Genomic DNA, 21,895 nt, shown 5'->3' with positions numbered 1-21,895 from the left:
TATTAATATAACTCAGTTGAATTTGTAGGATTCAATATTTGAAATAGTATGAACAAATAAGCGGCATTGGGGTGATCTTGCCCCCCCCCTTTTCCTTCAGGCAGTGAGTGGAAATCCCAATATGAGACCCAGATAATAATTATTATCTTTAATTAAACATAAAAGATACACAAATGAATCTTCTATTCTTTATCTCAATCTCAAGACACCGAGTGAGATAAAGCCGAATGTCCTTTATAGCAGCAGGTGAGACCGAGGGCAGAAAGGCAGTCCAGCCAGCCTAAGATGGAGGCAGTCTTGCCTTACCCTCTCCCATCCCACCACACAGTGCTAGCTGCTCATCGGAACTCACAAGCATGTGTTCAGCAGCTACAGGCTGAGCACTATGTGCATTCACGGGTTTCTGGGAACCTGCAAGCACACGGGTGCTTTTCTTTGAGTAACTGCCATCCCTTTGTGAACAATACAGAGACATCTCACATTTTTGTTGATGACAAATCGAGGCGAAATTAATCAGTTTGCCTACACTTCTGTTCTCTCTGGCCTCTCTCAAAATACTGTTCTCTCTGGCCTCTCTCAAAATACTGTTCTCTCTGACCTCACAATACTCATGTCTTGGAAGGACAGGAAAATACCCCTCCCTTCTCTGTCTGAAATGGGAAAACCCACGTTTTTCTCCTCTGTGGTGGCTCCTGTCGCCCTCTTGTGGCACTTTTAGACATGGCTGCTACAGTGATTTAAATGCCCTTCCTTAGTTACAGGTAGACTTTTAACAAGACCTGTGAAGTGTGACCTGTAAAATACTCACTAGAGAAGCAAAATCTCTGGTCACCTGCTTCTTCATGCCTGGACCTTGCCCAGGTCAGAAAGAGTCTGTAGCTCACATAAGAAACATTTAATGTTGAAGTCTTTCTTCGTAGCAACACAGAGAAGTTTCCTGAGCAGCAGGGACTGGGACTCTAGTAACAAAGAACAAGAAATGAGGCCTTGTTTATGGAAGTGTCTCACTAAGGACTGAGGGGCAAGCACTGAGATCAGAGTGCTGTTGATCCAGTCCCAAGATCCCAAGGATAGGAGACATTGGATTCCCTGGAACCAGGGTTGTGAACCTCCTGGGGTGGGTTCTGTGAACAAAAGTGGGGTCATCCAAGAGCACAAAGTGCTGTTAACCACCAAGCATCTTTCCAGGGCCCCAGTTCAGACTCCATCTTTGTTGTGGGTCATTAATCTTTAGGTGCATCCTCCACAGATTTGATGTCAGTTAGAGTGAATGCTAACTGTTTCTACAGCCTTATTGACACCCACATTTACATTTTGTATAACGTATATTAAGTTGATGTGGCAACTGTATCATGAAAAGATTAATGAAGGGATCTTGGATTCTGAAAAGCAAGATAAAGAATTCCCATGGTCTGCCTGGCTGTGGTAGGCCTGTGATCAACCCATTCACCCCCTAATTTGCATTCTCCCCAAAGAGCAAAACAGGTTACTTACAGGCAGGTGCAGCTTCAAACCGGAGAGAAAAAATGACAATGTGAATCATATATGTAATAAGCAGGGTTGTCCACAAGGGGGCACTTGTAAGCTCAGTGTGAAGATTTTTTTTTTTTTTTTTTTTTTTCCCCATCAGAGCTGGTGTTGTCTCGGGTGGCCATTAACTACGTCAGTTAACTAAGTCCTATTGTCATTTTTCTCTCTTAAAACCTCTGTGGGATATTCTAACTTGTAACTCTCCACCCCTGCCTATTATTGCTATGTTGAATTCTTTAGTGCAGCAATTAACATTAGTTTTGAGGGGTGGGGGGAAGTGACAGGTAGCGCTTCCATTCTGTCTGGGATGGTGGAGTAGGCCTTTCCCCCGATTTTAAATCCTAAGTACATATTACTTCAGGTATGTAAACACGGCTCTGCAGCTTCTTATCCTTACCTTGTGTTTCAATCTGCTCACCTTTTCAAAACAAGAACATAGCGGAAAAACGATAAGTTAGAATGCTAGGAAGCAACTGTTGTCAAAAGCAGTTCCTTCCTAGGAGCGTGAAATCTCTGTGTTTTCTGAGGACCCAGTTTCTAGAGCACCTCTGGCTTTGGTTTGCCTTCACTGGAGGACTTTCTGGCTTGTGATCATTGATTTATGTAACCAGATAACTGCCTGCTTGGGAAGATCAGGGGCATTACAGTGTATGTCTCTGGTGGCTTGGAAGTGGTGACAGGGTTCACCCCATCCCACCCTCATAAAAATCACTTTCCAAATACCCAGTTTACTCTGTCATCAGTAAAATGAAAGAACAAAAATCCAGAATGGACCTTAAAGTTATTTTAGAATAATTTAGTACTTTTAAAGATTTTTTTGTGTTTTGCTTGTTTGTTGGTTGGTTGGTTGTTTTTTTTTATGTTTGTTTGTTTGTTTGTTTTTGTTTTTTGTTTTCTGTGTACAGTCATTTTTCTGTACTGGTCTAGACTCCAGGATATTTGATGGTGGTAGTGTTCTAGGGAAATCCAGACAAGTTCTTGTTTTCTCCAATGTGCAATTAATTTGGATGCTGGTCCAATTCCCATGAGATTGCCACAACAAACCTTCCTATCTGCCCTATACTATAACTTTAAAGCATGGAGTGTGTGTGATACGCAGCTCAGATGTAGCATAAATCTTAAATGGTCTTATTTATAAGATCAAACCTGAGGCCAGTTATTGGGGTGAAGCTGGAAGATCAGAGAGACAGAACAAGCCACAGCTAACCTCATCTGGCCAACTTCTCAGCTGATCCTGTTTACTCAGACTGGAAGCCTCTGTGTCCTCATATCCGAATGGCTCTCAGCTGAACTGTGCTGCTCAAAACCTAAAAGCTTAACCAGCCAAATGCTTAACCAGCCAAATGCTTCTAGTTTCTGGTCCTCACGCCTTATATATCTTTCTGCGTTCTACCATCACTCCCTGGGATTAAAAGCTCACTCCCTGAGATTAAAGGCGTGTGTCACCATGCTTGGGTATATCCTTGAACAGATAGATTTCTGCCTCTGGAATGCTAGGATTAAAGGCGTGTGCTACCACTGCCTATCCTAAGTATCTAGTGGCTTTTCTGTTCTCTGACCCCAGATAAGTTTATTAGGGTACACAATATTTTGGGGAACACAATACCACCACATTTCCTCTCTTTTTGTCTAAAATTAAAAAAAGCTTATAACTAATAACAAGAAAAACTATCCAATAAGTATATACAATATATACACAGTCATGATTACATTAATGATGTCTAGTCCATTAACATTTGACAGATTCAGAAAAAAAACTCCATTATATATATTAACAATGTCCAGTCCAGTAACATTTGATAAACTCAGACAAAAAAATTTTCATTACTTATCCTATTTAAAACTTATCCTATTTAAAAAGTAGTTCCTTTTTAAAAGTATTTTTTCTTTTCATAATAGATTCAGTAATCTACCTTTTGTCATTTTTATATCTTCCCCCTTTTTCTTTTTAGTGTAGATTCAGTGATCTACCCATTTATCCTATTTCTTTATCTTTTTTCTCAGAGTAGATTCGATGATCTACCTCATATCTATATTCTTTTTTTCTTTCTTTTTTTTTTAAACAAAACCTCTGAATCTAATTTCCTTGTTCAACTTTTTTCCTGACCATTAACAATTAACAACTTGTAACCAACTATCATTAACAATGACAATATCCATAACTCATTAAATGACCAAAAACCTCCCATCCCACCTCTTGGGAATGTGGGCGTTGTTTTCTTAAAATTACTTCCATCTTTAAGGGATCCTGAAGAGAAAATTTTTGGTTAAATGTCAAGTCCTGTATCATTTGTCCAGTCGCTGCATAATGAGAAAGTGCAGGGCTTGTTTCAAGTCCTTGTTCAAGTAGCCTGTCAGGCTGGATCATTTTAGCTAACCACCTCAAAATTGTCCTGAGCAGTTTGTAGTCCAAAGTCAATCTTTCCATGGTGTTAATCAGCTTAATGACTTTATCATGGTCCTTGTGGAATCATCATTGTGGAGTCCCGTCTTCCTTTTGAAGATTTCAAAGTTGCTGTTAGGCGTGGTCATAGTTCCTTATAGATTTCTTTTTGGTGCCTCCTCTGTGGTTTGGAGCAATCACAGACTGATAAATGTCCGTCTCTTGGAACCATGAACATTCTTCCCTAGAAGAGAAAATCTCCACAGCAATTTCTCCCAACCGTTTGTCTTGCCAAACTTTTCCAAATTGACCTTTGCCGATGCTTTCTTGTAACATGATGGGCCTGGCAACTCTTCTCTGAACAAACAGCGGTAAACCCTTTGTCCCAGGTAGCAGCATCACCACAGTCACCAACATGATAAGAAGCCAGCAACTTGGAGCAGCAGCCACTGCCTCCATGGTCCCACCGACACCGTTTGTGGTTGGCCCCGCCGAAGCTTCTCCTAGGTTGGCCTCAAACTCGGGATCCTCCTACCGGCATGCGCCACCACAACCAGCCAAGTGTAGCTTGGGCCTGAGCTGGGGCCCACAAGGCCACAGGCAAGCAGCTTTTTCATGAATTCGTACCAGAACGTTGGGTGCAGGAAGGGAAGAAAGATGCAGCCTAGGACTCACTCATGGCCCACCCAGCTGGAGCCACCTGTGGGCACAGAGCTGAGGCTGGCCAGAGAACATGGATGCCTTGTCCTGTGTGGACCTGCCGGGGAACAGACAGGAGATAGCAGTGAAGAGAGCCAGGACAAGACAGGGAGCCCACAACTGATCTCAAGCTGCTGTTTCATACGTGAGATGAGTGCCCAGCCAGCCAAAGAAAAACCAACACAATTCCTAAGCTCAAGCAACAAGGAGGTGGCATGATTTATTTAAGGATGCACCGTTTGAGTGTAAACTGTCCGCTGTTCCTGAAATGCTGTAGTGCTGTGCTGCTCAGGTATGCTCCAGTAGAACGTTCCATTCCAGCCAAGACTCTGCTGGGGAGCAAACAAGGGTGGCAGAGGCAGAGGCGGTGTGGTCCAGAGCCTGGGCTCGGCCAGCACTTCGGGTTTTTTTGTTGTTGTTGCTGTTGTTTTAATGTAACACTTTAGTTTATCATTTTCTAAATTCACTTTTATACACACTCTCCTTACAAATACATACTCTATGTTCCTATATTAAAAATTCATAAACTACTCTCATCTAGCCAAAACCAACAGCCAATGTAAAATTGAAAGACCATGCTTAGTGCCATTTGAAAATGAGTTTATTAGGATACAAATTGTGTAAGTAAAACCATCATGTCGCTTTGGTGAAGTCTGAAGTGTCCAGTAAGGATTCAGAACAGATAGCCAGGGCTCTGCTTTTAGATTTGAATGTGGTATCTGTCAGCAGAGAAATGATAGTTGGTACTTGCTGCCTGGAGGATGAAACTTCCCAGGCAAGAACTTAAGGACATTTTGGAAGACGGTAGCTGCAGGAGCAGTCTTTACATGAGGCAGGTGAGGAGAGGACAACAGAGTTCGAGAGGGACCCAAGTGACAAGGCCAGCGGGCTCCAGACTTATCCATGGGGACTGGGGAGCAGCAGGTATGGGAGATGTAGGGTGAGACAGTGAGCAGTCATCACTCAGGACTTGGTGCCACCTCACGTGGCTGGCACACTTTCCTTCAGCTAGGAGACCATTTTCTGGATAAAAATGCCATAGCTCTGGACCTCAGAGCTTCACAAGTAGAAGGTGAAAGTGAGACAGGGCACTGAGAAAGGTACTGTGCATTTTAAGAAGCAGAGCTTGGCCAGGTGGTGGTGGCGGCGGCGGCGGCGCACGCCTTTAATCCCAGCACTTGGGAGGCAGAGGCAGGCGGATCTCTGTGAGTTTGAGGCCAGCCTGGTCTACAGAGCAAGATCCAGGACAGGCACCAAAACTACATAGAGAAACCCTGTCTCGAAAGAAGAAACACAAGAAGAGAAGGAGGAAGAGAAGGAGGAGGAGGAGGAGAAGGAGGAGGAGGAGGAGGAGGAGGAGGAGGAGGAGGAGGAGGAGGAGGAGGAGCTCGGCTCTCATCCTCCAGCCAGGTCAACATCACAAGGCCATTGGGTTGACAAAGGAAACGTGATGGTTCAGGCAGGGTGCCTCAGACTCCCAGGGCAAGAAGATTGTTCGACCGAGGAGTCTAGGTACCTGCCTTTGAACCCCACTGAGGCCACACTTGCCAAGGTCTGTTCTCTGCCTCTGAGCTATGGCAGCAGAGAGACAAGGGTGGAGCTATTCCTGGCATATGTGGGGATTCCATTGTTGACTGATTGGGCTTAAGGGTTCCTCTTAATTTTGCTAAGCTTTTGTAGGCTGCATGACAGACTGGGATGTGTCTGCTTCTAGCCAGCCTGCTTGGCCTGCACTGTGGAGAGACTATGAGACTGCTCTCTCAGGCTCCTGCTTCCCCTCCCCCCATCCTCACAGGGCATTCCTGACCTTTGCTCTTCTAATCCCATCGTGGCAGCTACTTCATAGAAGGCTAGGTATAAAACCAATGGTACCCAAAATGATGTAAGAAAAGCAGAAAGATGGGGCATGCCTGTCTGGGCCACTGTGCAGCAGGCAGAAGATCTGTCCTGATTGGTACGTATAACACCAATTGGTCATCCCAGGGTGATGGTTAGGTTTCTAAGGCCCAGTTGTGACCCTAAGATGTGCCTTAACATTCAGGATACCGTGGAAGAAGCTGTGAGGAGGGAGTTTTGGAAATACAGGGTTCCCAGGAGGTTGCACTGCAGCCTGCTTTAGGATGATTTGAGACAGGGAACTGTTAATGAGCAAGATCTGAAGGGTGAGACCTGACAGCCTTCTTGGAAGCTCTCAGGAAGTCTCTGTCCCCACAATGGGAGAGCAAACTGAGTAGGGCATGGCTGGAATCCACTCTATGAGAGGCAGGTGAGTACCCAGGGCAGATGGGTCTGTTATGTAAAGGATAGCACCCTGGTAGGGTGACAGGAATCCCAGAGCTGTGGTAGTGCCTCTGGAGAGGTACAACTGAGGATGCTGCTGCAGCCCCTCCTAGACTTCATCAGTGGGCTGGAGCCCACGTTGCTAGGAAACTAGTGTTCCTTGGCAGATCTAAAATAATACATTTTTATCATACTTTTCTCTAACTATTTTTCTTACTTTTTAAAAAGATTCATTTATTTATTATGTATACACTGTTCTGCTTGTATATATGCCTACACACCAGAAGAGGGCACCAGATTTCATTACAGAAGAAGGCACCAGGTTTCATTACAGATGGTTGTGAGCCACCATGTGGTTGCCGGGAATTGAACTCAGGACCTCTGGGAGAGCAGCCAGTGCTCTTAACCTCTGAGCCAGCTCTCCAACCCCTCTAACTTTTTAATATGTGTAGTGTTATTGATCTTAGTCACCATGATCTGCTTCATCCCCGCTCTTGGGGGAGAGGAGCCTTCAGTTTTTCCCTCTGTGGATGCCTGGTGTCTCAGGTAGTGTACACTAGTATATAAAATAGACGCGAAGCATACAGTTGGCAGAAGATAGGTAGTCTTTGCCTGGCAGCAGCTGTGTGTCTGGCAGCTTCAGTGTGTGTGACCCTGGGAACCGTCTTACCTGGGCTCTGGATCCAGCACTCTCATTGTCCAGTCCCACATCTTTGGTCTAAGCATGCAACCCCCGGGGCTGCGATTTTCTCTACATTAAACAGAAAGACAGGCTGTCTCATGATCCAAACCAAATGAAGTCATCTATGGTAAATACATATATTCTGATTTCTCTTCAGACTTTATAAACCTTTACCTTTTGCTAGGAACTTCTATGCAGAGGCACAATTCTGGGTCTTAGTCCAATTTGGGGGACTTGGGACAACAGATGTAATTTTGAAATAAACCCAGAAGGTATTTAATAATGTAATTCGTGGGACAGAGTTCAGTAAACATGATAACTATTTTATGTATTATTGCTGCTACTTTAAAAATGCCTAGTGCAGCTCATGAAATCACAGTCACACTGGGCTAGACCAGTCATTAACTGACAACATTTTAATGATGTTTTTATTGTTGCTTAGAACTACAAGTACATAAAATTCACTGTTCATATTTTCAGGAATCTTTAAACACGTTACTCAAACAACTCGAAAAAGAAAAGAGGAGTCTTGAAAGTCAAGTGAAAGACTACGCACTTAAACTTGAGCAGGAATCCAAGGTTGGTTTAACTCCCTATGAAGCAATATTCTTGAAGCTGTCATTTATTTCTAGTATTTCCTATAAACCTACCTCACAATCATGAAGGTTTTACAACACTATTCATGTGATATATAAAGTAAGAGACTTGGTAATGACCTGGTTAATGTGGCTATCCCTCTCTCATGCAGGATTTACGTGTTATCTTTTAATAGGCATACCACAGGACCAACAACGAGCGCCGTACGTGCATCACGGAAATGTCTCAGGTAACTCCTTTTACGGCAAATTCTAAAAGTTTCCTCTGGTTATAAATCATTTTACTTTTCCATTCTTATTTGTTTGGCAGAGAAACAAATGTTGGGATTAAGGAAGGAAACAGCCTGGTTTTTTAAATAAGGGAAAGCCATAACTTTTAAAAAGAGGTGAAATGGTCTCCTTGGATAAAAGATAAATTTGTGTAGCTTGATTGTAATCACAGCGGTGAAGATTAAACTGGTAGTCTTCCAGTGTCATAAAATTCCAGTCATGTCACTTCCTAACTGTCGGTGGTGGGTCTGAGCTACAGAGCCCGGCTGTCAGAGGGAAGTGATCGATACGTTGTTTGCCTGACTCTTGAAAGCATCCATTTGATTTTCAGTTTCATCTGTGACATTGGTGTTATCACAGAGGTCATGCTTTACATCACCAGTGCTGTGACTTCCGTTTCCTCGTGGTTTAAAAGGTTGTCTTCATCCTAATGCTTTATAACATCGACCACATCATGCAGCACATGTATAGACACCTTTATAAGTGATGCTTACATGCATATTTAACTTATATTAACTTTATTTTGCTATTTGTTTTAAGATTAGGACATGAATTCACTTTTCAGTAAATATTGTCCAAGTAGAAGTATCCAGACATCAGATGGATGTGTGACTCCCAGGAGAATATTCTAGATTGGAAAGAGATGTCTAGAAATCATTGGCACACAGATAGTAATTGCAGACATGGAAAGAATGAGATACAGTAGGGACCACTTGTAAAGCAAAAGAAAAGACAGTTCAGGCCATAGTTCTGAAGAGCATCAGTGGTCGAGGGAGCCAGAAGGAGAGTGTAGCTAGGCAGACAGGGAGATAGGGGACCTAGGGACATGAAGATCAATCTGCTACAGTGATACAGAGCTTAGAGAATGATCTATGAAATAATTCAGAGAAGGAGCTAGGTGTGGGGATTGGAGCCCCAAAGGGCAAATGTGGGAGGAAGTTAAGAATGAAAATTAGTGTTACAGTGGCAAAGGGATGCTTGAGGCTTAGTATCAACAAAGTAAGCAGGAAATGAAACAAGACAGTCAGTCCCTGTCATCTCCCATCCTATCATAACAATCAATGCCGACTTCCTGGTCCTGGGCAGTGGCTGGGAAGCAAGGCTTGTACCTGCAGCACAGACTCCCTCCTGCCTGTTCTCTAACTCCACACTCTGCTCGGGACACACTTTCTCACTGGAGCCTGTTCTGTTCCATCTCAAGGTTTCTTGTGAACACTAACTTCTCTAGGAGGCCTTGATGTGATGGAAAGACCACAGACCATGAAGACAGACAGACTCTGGATTTGAATCCAGATCTTCATTTACTTTCTTTGTTACTTCTTAAAATTATGAGTGTCTGAATGTGTGAGAGTGTGTGAGTGTGTGTGTGAGTGTATGAGTGAGAGTGTGTGTGTGAATGTGTGAGCTTGTGTGTGAGTGAGTGTGTGTAAGTATGTGTGTATGTATGAGTGAGTGTAGGTGCGAATGTGTGTGAGTGAGAGTGTATGAGTGTGTGTGAGTGTATGTGTATGTGTGAATAAGTGTATGTGTGAATGTGTGTGAGTGAGAGTGTATGTGTCAGTGTGTGAGTAAAAGTGTGTGTGAATGTGTGTGAGTGAGTGTATGTGTGAGTGTGTATGAGTGTGTGTGTGCACACGCGCGTGTATGAATGTGTGTGTGCATGTGGGCCAGAGCAGGCTACATTGCTCTTTGCCTCATCGCCCTGAGACAGTCTTCCAGTGAGCTGGAAGCTCACCATTTCACTTAGGTTGACTGCCTAGAAGCTCTTGGGATCTGCCTGACTCCTCTTTCCAGCTAGAACTTCAGGAGGGCAGAGCCATGCCTGGCTTTTGCCTTGGATGTTGGAGATTCGAACTAAAGTCCTCATTCTAGCAATCTCTGAGCCCTTAGCTCCTGAGACATCTCCCCAGCCCCTCCTTGCTGTGTGACCTTTCTAGACCTTAACTTCTTTCCTTCCCTTGGGGAAGAACCTGGTACCCTCAGTCTCCCAGTCTGATGGAGTGTGTAGAGAGCTCTGTGTGTGAAGAGTAGAGTGACGTGCAGGACACATCGGAGGCTCTGAACTCCAGCAACTGGAGGATGCTACCTCCCTGCCCCTTCCTGAGCTTTGGAGGCTCTTGCTCTGTGATGGGCTTTCTACTTGGGTCTCTTACAGCTAACACATGCGTTTGCTTTACTCAACAGTACGTCCCTGCGGAGGTCAGCCAGGGTGCCTGGCTCTTCTTGTTGTTTACTAGGAAGACTATCAAACCATCAGTGTTCAGGAGCTTTTACACAACTGATGATAAAAAGCCCATTAGTAGGAAAACGTCCATTCATGTAAAACACCCTTGATTTTGTCTAAGGTGAAAAGTGAAAGTCTTTTGCCCCTGAAACATCCATTTCCCTTTATTTCTCTTAAAAACAAAAACAACAACAACAAAAACCCACTTAGGCTGACTAATCTTCCTCAGAGTGCAGACTCATTGAATGTACAATCAAAGCCAGCAGCTTTCCAGGAAGGCGTTAATCCTGTCCCCAGTATAAATGTTAATGAGGATTTCACTCTAGAGTGAATTGTTAATCTTTATCATCAAAGGTGGATCTGGCCAGGCGCAGACTGCAGTGCCCAGGAAGGTTAATGGGTGAGTTTTGTTCTTCCCACACCGAGTGCATAAATAATTGATCCCGTGGGAGCTGTGTTTGCCCGGTCTGCTGTGGGTACGTCTGTAGCGCTCGTTCGGACTGTCTCATTCTCCATTCACTGTGTTTGTGCCTGATTCAGTCTCTGCTTTCCTTTTCCCCTTCCTGTGATCTCCATCGGATGAATTTAGAAGATAAAGAGAGCAAGCAGTGCAGAGAACAGGCGTGGCTTATTGCAGAGTAAATGCACTCTCAAGCGGTGTGAGCGGACAATGGCCAAAGAGACCCCGGGCCTGACCTACACGATAGGCAGCCAGTAGACTATTTTCTAAAATCCGCAGAACAAGCAGCTTTTCCTGAGGGACTTTTTCCTGTCCAGGTGATTGACAGGCCTGTTTGGATCTTTGTTTAGAGGAGGAAGCAATGGTGTGTCTTTGTTCTTTACCAGAAAGCCTCCTGCAATAGAGTAACCCTGTAAGGGTTCAGGACGCCTTCAGCCAGGCTTGAAAGTTCTCCATTCATGGCCCTCCAGGCAAGGCAGCTCAGGTGTCAGGCTCCTTCCAAGGTCAAAGATGTGTCCTTTTTCTAGCCAGTAATTAAAGTCTGTTTTAGTTCTTGTTGAAGGTGTTGACTGTGAGGGAGGGTCCAGTCCCTGTGTCTTCCAAGCCTGCTTATATCTAACCTGTAACTTAACAACCGAGATGAGCGTGTTTTGGTGGACATTGACTCCCCCACCACAGGTCTTCTCACTTACACACTGTGTTTACAGACCCTGTCGTAAGGACTCACAGACACAAGGAATTATTAAAGAGTGCAGCAGGACTGCCTTTTCAGAATTATGAGACCTGATAGATTTCAGTTCTGGTGTTTGTTCCGAATAACATAGAATTTTAGCAAAGGGCGTGAGCGTGGTAAATAGAGACCCAGGTCTGTAGGACTGTCCAGAAATTCTAAATTCTCTTTTATTTTATATGTGTATGTGTGTTGTGTGTATGTCACATCTGTGCTCATGTGTGGTGTATACATACAAAAGAGTGTATGAGCACTCACGGAAGCCAGAGGACACCAGGTGTCCCACTGTTAGGCTGGTGGCTGTGACACACACAGATCTTCACTGACAGTGTTGGGTGGGGTCCCGACTGTTGACATGATGTCCTGTGCGCCGCTCCTGGCCCCTCAGATGCTCTTGTCTTTGGTTTATGCCACTGAGTTTCTTCTCTCCAGTATTGCCCTTGATGGATGGACTCATTCATTCAAGGCTTCAGTGGCCATCTGGAAGTTGATCAGCCTCCAATGTTCTCTAATTGCCTGAGGCAGCCATTCACCTATCCTGGGAAAATGACAAAATTGATGTAATGAACACACTATCTTACCTTTCTGCTTTCCCGCTATATAGTGTTCTTGGCCTTTTCTGCTTTGCTGGCAGGCTACCTGTTTTATGTATGTTTAATGTCTACTATAGAAATGCCTAGTGGTCCACATACATGAGTGATTGGCTTCCCTAGTTTATTCTGTATTTAAATTAAAAGTCACATGGACTATGGGGCCCAGAGAGGGTTTGTACAGAAAGTTAAAACATTGATCCTTTTAGAAAATGGCTGAACTTCCTGCCACTCTTAGCAGCTTCTACACATGCCACGAGACGTTTGTGAAAGGAATTGATGGAAAATTGACACTTCGAATCCAGAAATCAGTTGGGAAGTAAGAAAATAATATGTTGTTTTTGTATTTCAGGTTTCTGGCTTAAATCACATTTCTAAAAGACAACAGATGGATCCGCTGCCTAGAATGAAAGACAGTCTGGTGAAAACGTACGTCTAGGTAGACCTCCCCTTGCTAGCTAATTATACTCGCCCGCGAAAGGCACTCACTCAACAGGTGTCCTTTATATTTTGGAAGCTGGGGTTCTGGATGGTATAGCAATGTATAAAAATGCACATGGCAAGAGACTCCAGAGAAGCTCACACTCCAGATTTGAGATTTGAGCTCCCAGAAGCACTATTAGTCTCCAAACTAGGTGACGTGTTAAAGGAGAGCAGCATAGAACCCACGGGAGAGTTAAAACTTCACCACTAACATGTTAGACAAAACTGCTGTCTGCCTTGACCTTTTCAGAGGGCAAACATCTGTGTTGCTATGGACACAGTACAGTTTAAACTACACATCCCATGTAAATGAAGCCACTTTATGATGAAGAACAAAGGAACTTTGAGGTATTTCCGAGGCTGTATATGCTTCTGAACTTTCCAGGTCCTGTAGAAAACATGGAACCATCAGATGCTTGTCTTAACAACCTTATCTCCATGTGGGGGAGCATATTGATATAGAACACTGAAAAATTAACCCAAGATGTGAGTTACAAATCAATCCTGTCCAGCCACGGCTAAGACAAGGGGAACTCAAGGGACATGTAACATGATGGGTTTCTTTGGTAAAGATTAATGATGTAGTCAATTTTGCCCAATTCTCAGCTAGATGGGTTGAAGTACATTTTTCATTAATAATCATTACTTATTTAAATTACAATTAATTTTCTTTACACATTTTCGTCATGGAATCATAGTGTACCTTAAATATTAAAATTTGACAAAGGACCTCCATGGAAAAATAATCAAACCACTATGTCTGAGATTCCCAAGACCATCTTGGTGGTAAAGGATTCCGTGGTAGGTTCCAGAACTCAGGACATATTTGTACTTGAGCTAGGATGTGTCAGAGAGAAAAGATACAATTGAAATCCACAAGGGAAAAGGCTCCTAGAGTAAAGACTGAGAACTAGGCGCCAAGCTGTGACATTCTGTCTAAGCAGAACCCCACTGACACACTTAGTCCCTCCAAGAAGGAGCTACTGTGGCAAGTTGACAGCATACAAGGCTTTTATTTCCTGGAGAGGCTCACTGGTTGCACAGCATCCAAGGTTTCTGTTGCCAGCATCATTCATCTACCTAACTCCTACTGACATTCCAGACTCTGAGGAGATAAGCAGGTGTGATCAAAACAGTGTAGGTGTGGGGGGCGTTATTCCACCAAGGGCAAGGCTTTCCTAGGAGAGAGGACTGCTGCCACTAGGTGCCTCATGGGCAAGCTTTTCTGAGGACAGTAATTCCCAGCTGCTACCTCAGCTGTTCTCTGCACAGCCACTGTACATAACTACCTTTTATTTTTATCTTTACTCTAATCCAAATCTCTTTTTAACATATACTACTACTACTCTGAAATTTCCTTTGATACTGAAGAGGTACTTGGAAAATTAAACTAAGCCTTATTCTCACTACATTGGTGTGCATATCCATAAACATCCCCAGACATTGTCTCTGAGGACAGTTTGGATTTTCACTGAATACTCCTGAGGTTGGCTATGTCAGAGAGCAAACTCTGAAATCACGTCATACTGAGTCTGAAGTCATATGCTACTGAAGCCATCATACTGAGGGGCCTGCTTCCTGACAGATCTCAGATCTCTACAGGTTTGACTGAAGGATGCCCAAGGAGATCACCAAGGTGCCCATCCCCACCTCTCCCTTGTGGAACAGTGGTTGTACACCATGCCTATATCTGCTTGTTTAGGCCTCTGAGCCACAGGTCTGAGCTGAGCCTGAGGTGCTGATGTAGGAGGTGGATGCCTTGGGCTGGGAACTCTCACTCATTCAGTTACCTCACAACCTTCTGAGCTGCTTATTCCCACCCGGATCCATTCTGTCTGTGATGAATCCAAATGGTGGAGAGATTATCCACTGTAGACTGCTGCTTAATAATCTTTGAACAGATTACTGAGCTGATGAGTGGTCAAGCAGCTGGACCATTAAGGCCTTTGCTGTCTGAAACGATCAGCAACCTTGGACCTCACCCAACAGGAACTTCTCTATCTTCCTGGGTAGATATTTGAATACATGTATGTAGTCGAGACTGCCTTAAAATATTGTCTCCGAGTTACTGACCTGACCACGGAATGTAATAGCCTTCTTTTTGTTCATTACTCAAATTTGAGTCATATAACTAACGCTGGAGCTAAGTACCTCACAACAGAGTTGACCCCAAGTGGCCTGTGAATTTAGGAGGAGGTGTCTGCACCATCTCTCACCTACAGAAGACGGGGTGATTGTGAGGTGGGAGCTGCTGGAGTGTGGATTTAGATGGCTGCTTGGGAATGGTGTTTAGTATCCACTTCTATAGCTGTCCATATACCTAGTCTGTCTGTCAACAATTCCACTTCCAAACACAATGGTGCATTTACACCATAAGACCTGTACATGGATGTCATAGCAGCTTTATCCATGATAGTCAAAGGTGGAAAAATCCTAAAATGTTCATCATTAGGGAATGGATATATTTTATGTCTATGCATATATACTATATAAGTAATAGCAATAAAATACCATTTATACAACATTTGGATAATTCTCATAGTCTTCTGTAAGGGAACATGTAGATGTGCTTCCATTCACATAAAGTTCAACGAGGTAGAAGTAAGCTGGTGTAGGAACACAGGATGGTCTTTACAAATGGGGCTGAGAATTAGGAAGTCCAGGAAGACCTTCCAGTAGGATGACAGTATTTCATCTATAAGCTTGGGGAGCAGTTGTTGGAATGTGAAGTTCAGATACTTCCTGGGTCTTCGAGCTTACAGTTTGCATACTTTTGTACATGTCATGTTTTGGATGGTATTTTAAACTCAAGTGATACAGCCTTTACATTTGCTCTGGTTAACCTCTTATGTGCCCGTCAACTTGCGTCTGTAACACAGAGGTTGAGGTAATTCACTTATTTTTTTTAAAGGTTAACTTAGCCCTAGTTTGAAAGGTTCTGGTCTCGGATTGGTTACTCTCACTGTGCTGTGCCTGCGTCTGGAAGTACACTAATGGTTGGTGGTGTGAGGTGGACCACAAGGCAGAGAGGAAGGGGCTGGCTCCCACTGCTGCCTTCAAAGTTACGTTCCCAGTGACCGCAAGACTTCCCACCAGACCCAGACTCCTACAGATCCCACAGCCTCCCTCCCACTAGTACTGCCAGGGCTCATGTTTAACGCACTGACCTTTGGTCACAGGCAACATCTGTATTAGCAGTACCAATGTTCAAACACTGGCTTATGATACTGCTCGACACTCAGAATAATTCAGAGTACCAAAAGAGACCCAGTTAAGAGAAATTCTATTTCAAACATCAATCAAAAAGTGATTCTGCCCAGCTGAATATCACCAATTATATTCCGACTTTGTGAAAATGTGGCTGTAAACAAAGATGTCTCCATCTTGCTGAAAGCTCTATGTCAAAGATCCTTGCACATACTGTTTATAAAGGATTGCTAACATGGTTAAAGGAAATACTCTTTAGAAATAGGTTTGGAAGTTACTCCCAAAATTCTACAAAGATGGTAGGTAGCTTTGGACTGTAGTCCATGGAATATATCAACTGTGAAAAACGGACTTTGCCAATAAGGAACCCAAACGGTGACGGGCACCACAGCAACAACTCAGCCAAGAACCAGCTGTGACGTTTCTTTTTCTGTGTGATGCAGCCTCCTCTTCGCTTTGCTGGTGAAAGTTTTATATAGTGATCAAAGGCCCTCAAGGAAGAGAGAGCAGTCCTCCACTCTCCAGAATAAAAGTATCTGTGGGACATTAATTGTGGCTCATTGAGGGACAGATTGTTTGGGGGACTTATTTTTAAGACAAGAAGCAGATATAGGAAAGAAATATAGTCAACATCTTCAACCTTGAAACAATAATTCAACAAACTGTGACAGCATTAAGAGGTTCTAATGGATTCTAGAAGATTCTGGAATGCAGATTCTAGAATATAGAACTGATGTAGAATATTTATAATAGTAAATAAAAGTATAGTGTAAAATAATTTGGTAGGGTTATGGATGATTTGTATTTATTCATTTTTAGTATTTTCTATGAATTGTGCAGTTTTGTATCATCTTAATGAGAGTAAAAGTCCCATGATAAGCTAGCTTGTTGAAGTATCCAAGTCAAAATAACAGTATATTCAGTATTATTCTTTTAATAAAGCAAGAAACATGATGGTTAATGAAATTTTGCACTGACTGGCTTTGGAGCAGACAGAAAATCAATTTTCCTTTACCACTTACACAATGTGGCTTTATAAGAGTAGTAACTTTCAGAGTCAGTTTACCTCCTTGTAAAATGAGGTTAAAACCTATCTATACTGGATAGTTGATATTTTGAAAAACTCCTAACTTGATAAATATTCTCAAATTTCATTCCTTTCCAGTGTGTAGTACATTAGTAACTACAAAGCACAAGCAGAATAAGAAAGCATCCGTTTGTGAAGAGAGAAAAATAAGTATAAACAACAATTTGAGCATGCAGACAACAACCACGTAACACGGTCATGCTAGAATCAGTTATGTAGTACCCACATATAAAATGGTTTCTAAACCTTATTGAGCACAGCTGAACACCATTGTAACCTGTTAATCCACCTATATTTGCATATGACTGAAGCAGTCTGCAGTCACACACAGCAAAGCTGAGTGGTTTTTAGTGTACTCTCCAGGTTGAGTAACCATTGCCACTGATTCTAGAACGCTCTCCCGTAACAACTCCCAAGGAAGTGTCATACCTATTAGTAGTCAGTTCTCACCCTCTAGCTCTTGGGGGTCACTAATCTTTCTATTCCTGTGGGGGTTTCCTATTATTATGTCACATGAGAGAGTACAAGGTGTGGCTCAATGGTCTAGCTTTTGTTCTCAAGATAATCCATGTTCAGCACAGCCAGATTTATCATGGTGATTAGCTAGCATCCCAGATTTTTATAGATCATTGGTTATCCAATCATCAGTTGATGTGGGTTTGACTTATCTATACATTTGTGATAATGTGAATAATATTGCCATGGATACTCCTGACAGAGTTTTATATGTGCTCTTTATTTGAATACAAAGTAACAGGCTTCCTTGTGGCATTTTCACATATACTTAGGTTTGAGTGGTCACTCCAGCCCCATCCATCCCTCTCTCTGCACCCACTGTTGTAGTATTCTAACCTCAGGATGCCCCTTTCCACTTTCATACCCTCCCACTCTTCTCCCTTAAAACCACTTCCCCCTGAAGGGCTTCTGCTTGGTTTCTTGGTATCCACACTATTTCTAGATAAACACACATAAAAATCAGAAGCTGAGATCCATACGTGAGAAGGAGCACGTGGCACTTGTCTTCCGGTCCTGCGTTGCCTTGTTTAATATATTTCCATGTCATCTAAGTTTCATTTTCACGGATGATTACATTTTCATTGTGTCTATGCACCACATTTCCACCACTCATGTGTTGACGGGCATCTAGTCTGACTCTGTTTCCTTGCTGTTGTGAACAGGGCAACAGTGAACAGGGGTATGCACGTATCTCTGTGATCGGGTTAGAGTCCTTTGGTTATGTATCAGAAGCAGCACAGCAGATGGGGGTGGTAATTCTATTTTTAGTCTTTAGAGAAACAACCACACCATTCTCCAAAGTGGCTGTACCACTTGATACCTCTACCAACGAGGACTAGGGTTCGCCTTTCCCCACATCCCCATCAACGAATGTTGCCATTAGTTTTTCTGCTGAAAGCCATTGGATGAGATGGAATCTCAAAGTCATTTTGTTCGTATTTCTCTGATGGATAAAGATATTGGATACCTTTTCAAATTTTTATTCACCATTTTTCTTCTTTTGAGAACCACCTGTTCAGTTCACTGGCCCATTTCTTGACTGGCAGTTTTGGGGCTTGGGAGGTTAATATTTGCATTCCTTTGCATATTCTAGCTCTTAATGCCCTGTCTGAAGTATAGCTGGCCAGGACTTTTTCCCTTTTGTGGTTCTCTTCTCTCCTCTGGTTGTCTCCTTGCTGTGCAGAAGCCTTTTAATTTCCTTTAAATTCACTGCTGGGTTGCTTTGCAGAAAATTAGCGCTGATTGCTGTATCTTGAAGTGTTGCCCCCCACCCCCTTGGTGTTGATTTTTAAGTGTGTTTCAGCATTTCATGATTTAAACTGAGTTTTTACCCACAGCTTTGTTTTCCCTCTTTCATTCGAGCTTTATTTATGGTGTCTGTATTTTTGGTTATCTTTTCTGTTTCATCAAAACTGGTCATTTTATACAATATCAGGTACCTATTCTGAGTCTCAGAGTCTCTCTCTTCCCCAGGGCTGAAGGCTGCTGTTATGGGGTGACTTTCTAAACTTCATTCTGTGAAGCTGGTGCTCTTTCTCATGAGTGGTCACTTCATGCTCTGCTGGGTTAGCTAAGCGGTTACCTTAGGGTTAACATAAAAATTTAAAGCGTGGGGAATCAATAACGCTCTTCCTTCCCGGGGGACTCAGCGTATTTGTTTGGACCGGCTCGCCATACTCATCCAGGAAAACCATTGCTCTGCCTTTGCCTTCACTTCTGCGTTTGCAGCACTGCAAATTTAGCCAGCGGTGAGAGCTTAGGTCCTTGTCATGTCTTTCCCAAGAACACACACGAGTCTAGGTACATGAGTATGGTGTTCCAGATCCCAAGACATGTGCTGGAGTTTATTAGTACCCACCCCAGCCTTTGAACTTTCCTGGTTAGCTTAGTTTTAAATAGCAGTAGCCATGAAATTAAATGATGGCTTCAATTTGTTCCAGCAAATTCTCCAAGAGAAGTGTTCATGCTGGACCGTGCTGTGGGATAGTCTGTATGTCAAGTGTGTTGCTGATTGGTCAATAAATAAATCACTGATTGGCCAGTGGCCAGGCAGGAAGTATAGGCGGGACAAGAAGGAGAATAAAGCTGGGAAGTGGAAGGCTGAGTCAGAGAGACACTGTCAGCCGCCACGATGACAAACAGCATGTGAAGATGCCGGTAAGCCACGAGCTATGTGGCAAGGTATAGATTAATAGAAATGGATTAATTTAAGCTGTAAGAACAGTTAGCAAGAAGCCTGCCATGGCCATACAGTTTGTAACCAATATAAGTCTCTGTGTTTACTTGGTCGGGTCTGAGCAACTGTGGGACTGGCAGGTGAGAGAGATTTGGCCTGACTGTGGGCCAGGCAGGAAAACTCTAGCTACAGGACTGCATCCAGAGAAGGGCAAAGAAGAGCTTTGCAGTCAGGGCTTGGCATCTCCTGTACTATGGGTTGGCTCCTGGGTTTACCATAGCTGTGGGCTGTTGGTTTTCTTGGAGGTAAGGGGCAAGCGTGGGGCCAGGGGAAATTAATTTCTGCACAACTCAGTGTTCTCACCAAGCCCCCAACTTTCTTTGTTTTGTAAATTCTTGAGATTTGCCATGAATGTTTGATGTCTAGACTTTCAAGGCACTTACTTTGAGCCATTTTTGCCAACTTCTCTTTACTTTTATGGGAGAGAGAAAAGTTTCCCTGCTTCGAAGGAAAATGACAGGTCTTTACTTGGTTGTTTTTGCTGAGACCACTCTCTAAGATATATCTGAAAAATGCCGGAGCTGGAGCAGCATCTGCTGTCTCAAAGAAGAACACAAAAGTGTCGCCTTCACAAAGCTGCATAGGTCAGTCAGAGAAGATTCCATGGGATAGAAGAATAGAAATCCGAGTACTGGTATTGGTTTGTTGTCCCTATTCTATTTCTTGGCCTCTCCATGTTCTCACCTTTAATTCAAATTAAAAGGTAAGTAGCAGATTGGTTCCCCTCACCTTTCTCCAGACAGGGTCCTCTACGGTGGGTACCTGATGGGCTGCTTCTGGAGTCTCACCCTTTGAGTGCCTGCATTTGCAATGGTTGCCCCATACTGCATGAGATGATGGCACATGGCTGCCTAAGGCTGTAGGCAGAACATGTCAATGAAGACTTCCCTACCCCAGCCCAGAGGAGATGGGTCAGCCATGTGTGGCATATACTGTTTGTTGTTGTTGTTGTTGTTGCAGACAGTGGTGACAGAAAAATTATGATCAATGCTTATTTTATTTCAGTGGCAGATACAATCCCGTTAATCAGAAGATAACGAATGCCAAGAAAGGACCAGTAAAAAAGATTTCAAGATCAAACCATCTTCCAAAACTCAACCCGTGATTCCAGAGCTGGGCAGACTTCTATTTTTCCATCTTTTCTTCATCCAGAATCTTCAGTTTAGGTTGATGTTCAACATGTTTCGCAGGGGCAAGAAATAGATAAGGAAGAGCAGCTTCTCTGGCTCTTTCAAAAATCAATTCGTCTGTCTGCATAAAAGTCACGTGTCTCCGGTGACTCTAAATGTCCAATCCCTGTGCTTGTGGTTCTTAGTGTGTCCTAGGAGGGAGCCCAAAGGCTGACATTGTCCCGATACTCTAAGTAGGGTGTTTCTGGTCTGCTCTCATTGCACTGCTAACAGTGTGTTTGGTTTTTAAGTTGGCCATTAGCTAAAATCTTACATAGGAAAAAAACCCTTTTTGTGATTTTAGGTTGCATCATTCTCACTCAGCTCAGCTTGTTAAAATCAAGGTTTCCAAGCAGTCACAGATCACACGCACATGAAAGTCTTACTGAGTGAGATGTTGCCAATAACTTCAACCATGCACTGTGTTGTTCTCAGGCCCCACTCCGCTGGTAACCTCGAGCATTTGGGGCAAATTTTATCACCTCATGTAAATTTTCCCACATCTATGAAATGACTATGGTATATTGTATCGTTTACAAGATTTCTTGCCATTCTAGAAAGCTTATTCAGTCACAGGGGCCTGCCACTGAATATGTGGCATTAAAGTCGTCTTGTGATGTTTACTAACTCACAACAGTGGTCTAGTTCTTTGAATCAAAATTTTCAAGAGTCTGGAATACTGGAGACTAGCAGTAACTAGAACAAGAATAAGAGGAGTCATCTATTTTAAGACCCACAAAACTTCAATGAATT

The 21,895-nt window shown here is 43.2% G+C and overlaps 1 protein-coding gene across 4 annotated transcripts in view; it reads left to right on the top strand.

Annotated features, from left to right (window-relative positions):
• Ccdc169 (coiled-coil domain containing 169) overlaps window positions 1-21,266 on the top strand; it is a 33,027-nt gene extending 11,761 nt beyond the window's left edge. For 2 of the 4 annotated variants that reach the window (XM_059265112.1, XM_059265115.1), the window contains 4 exons: window positions 8,055-8,153; window positions 8,347-8,400; window positions 12,797-12,873; window positions 20,979-21,266. In XM_059265112.1, the coding sequence (XP_059121095.1) occupies window positions 8,055-8,153; window positions 8,347-8,400; window positions 12,797-12,873; window positions 20,979-21,078 (330 nt within the window). In that variant the 3' untranslated portion in view covers window positions 21,079-21,266. Of the gene's footprint in view, window positions 1-8,054; window positions 8,154-8,346; window positions 8,401-12,796; window positions 12,884-20,562; window positions 20,686-20,978 lie in introns of those variants that run through there. The other 2 variants (XM_059265114.1, XM_059265113.1) reach the window with 2 other exon arrangements.
• Window positions 21,267-21,895: the final 629 nt, after the last annotated feature.

This window comes from Peromyscus eremicus, chromosome 6 (assembly GCF_949786415.1).
Source record: "Peromyscus eremicus chromosome 6, PerEre_H2_v1, whole genome shotgun sequence".
NCBI classification, from domain to species: Eukaryota; Metazoa; Chordata; class Mammalia; order Rodentia; family Cricetidae; genus Peromyscus; species Peromyscus eremicus.
This window is presented reverse-complemented; position numbering and strand designations above follow the sequence as displayed.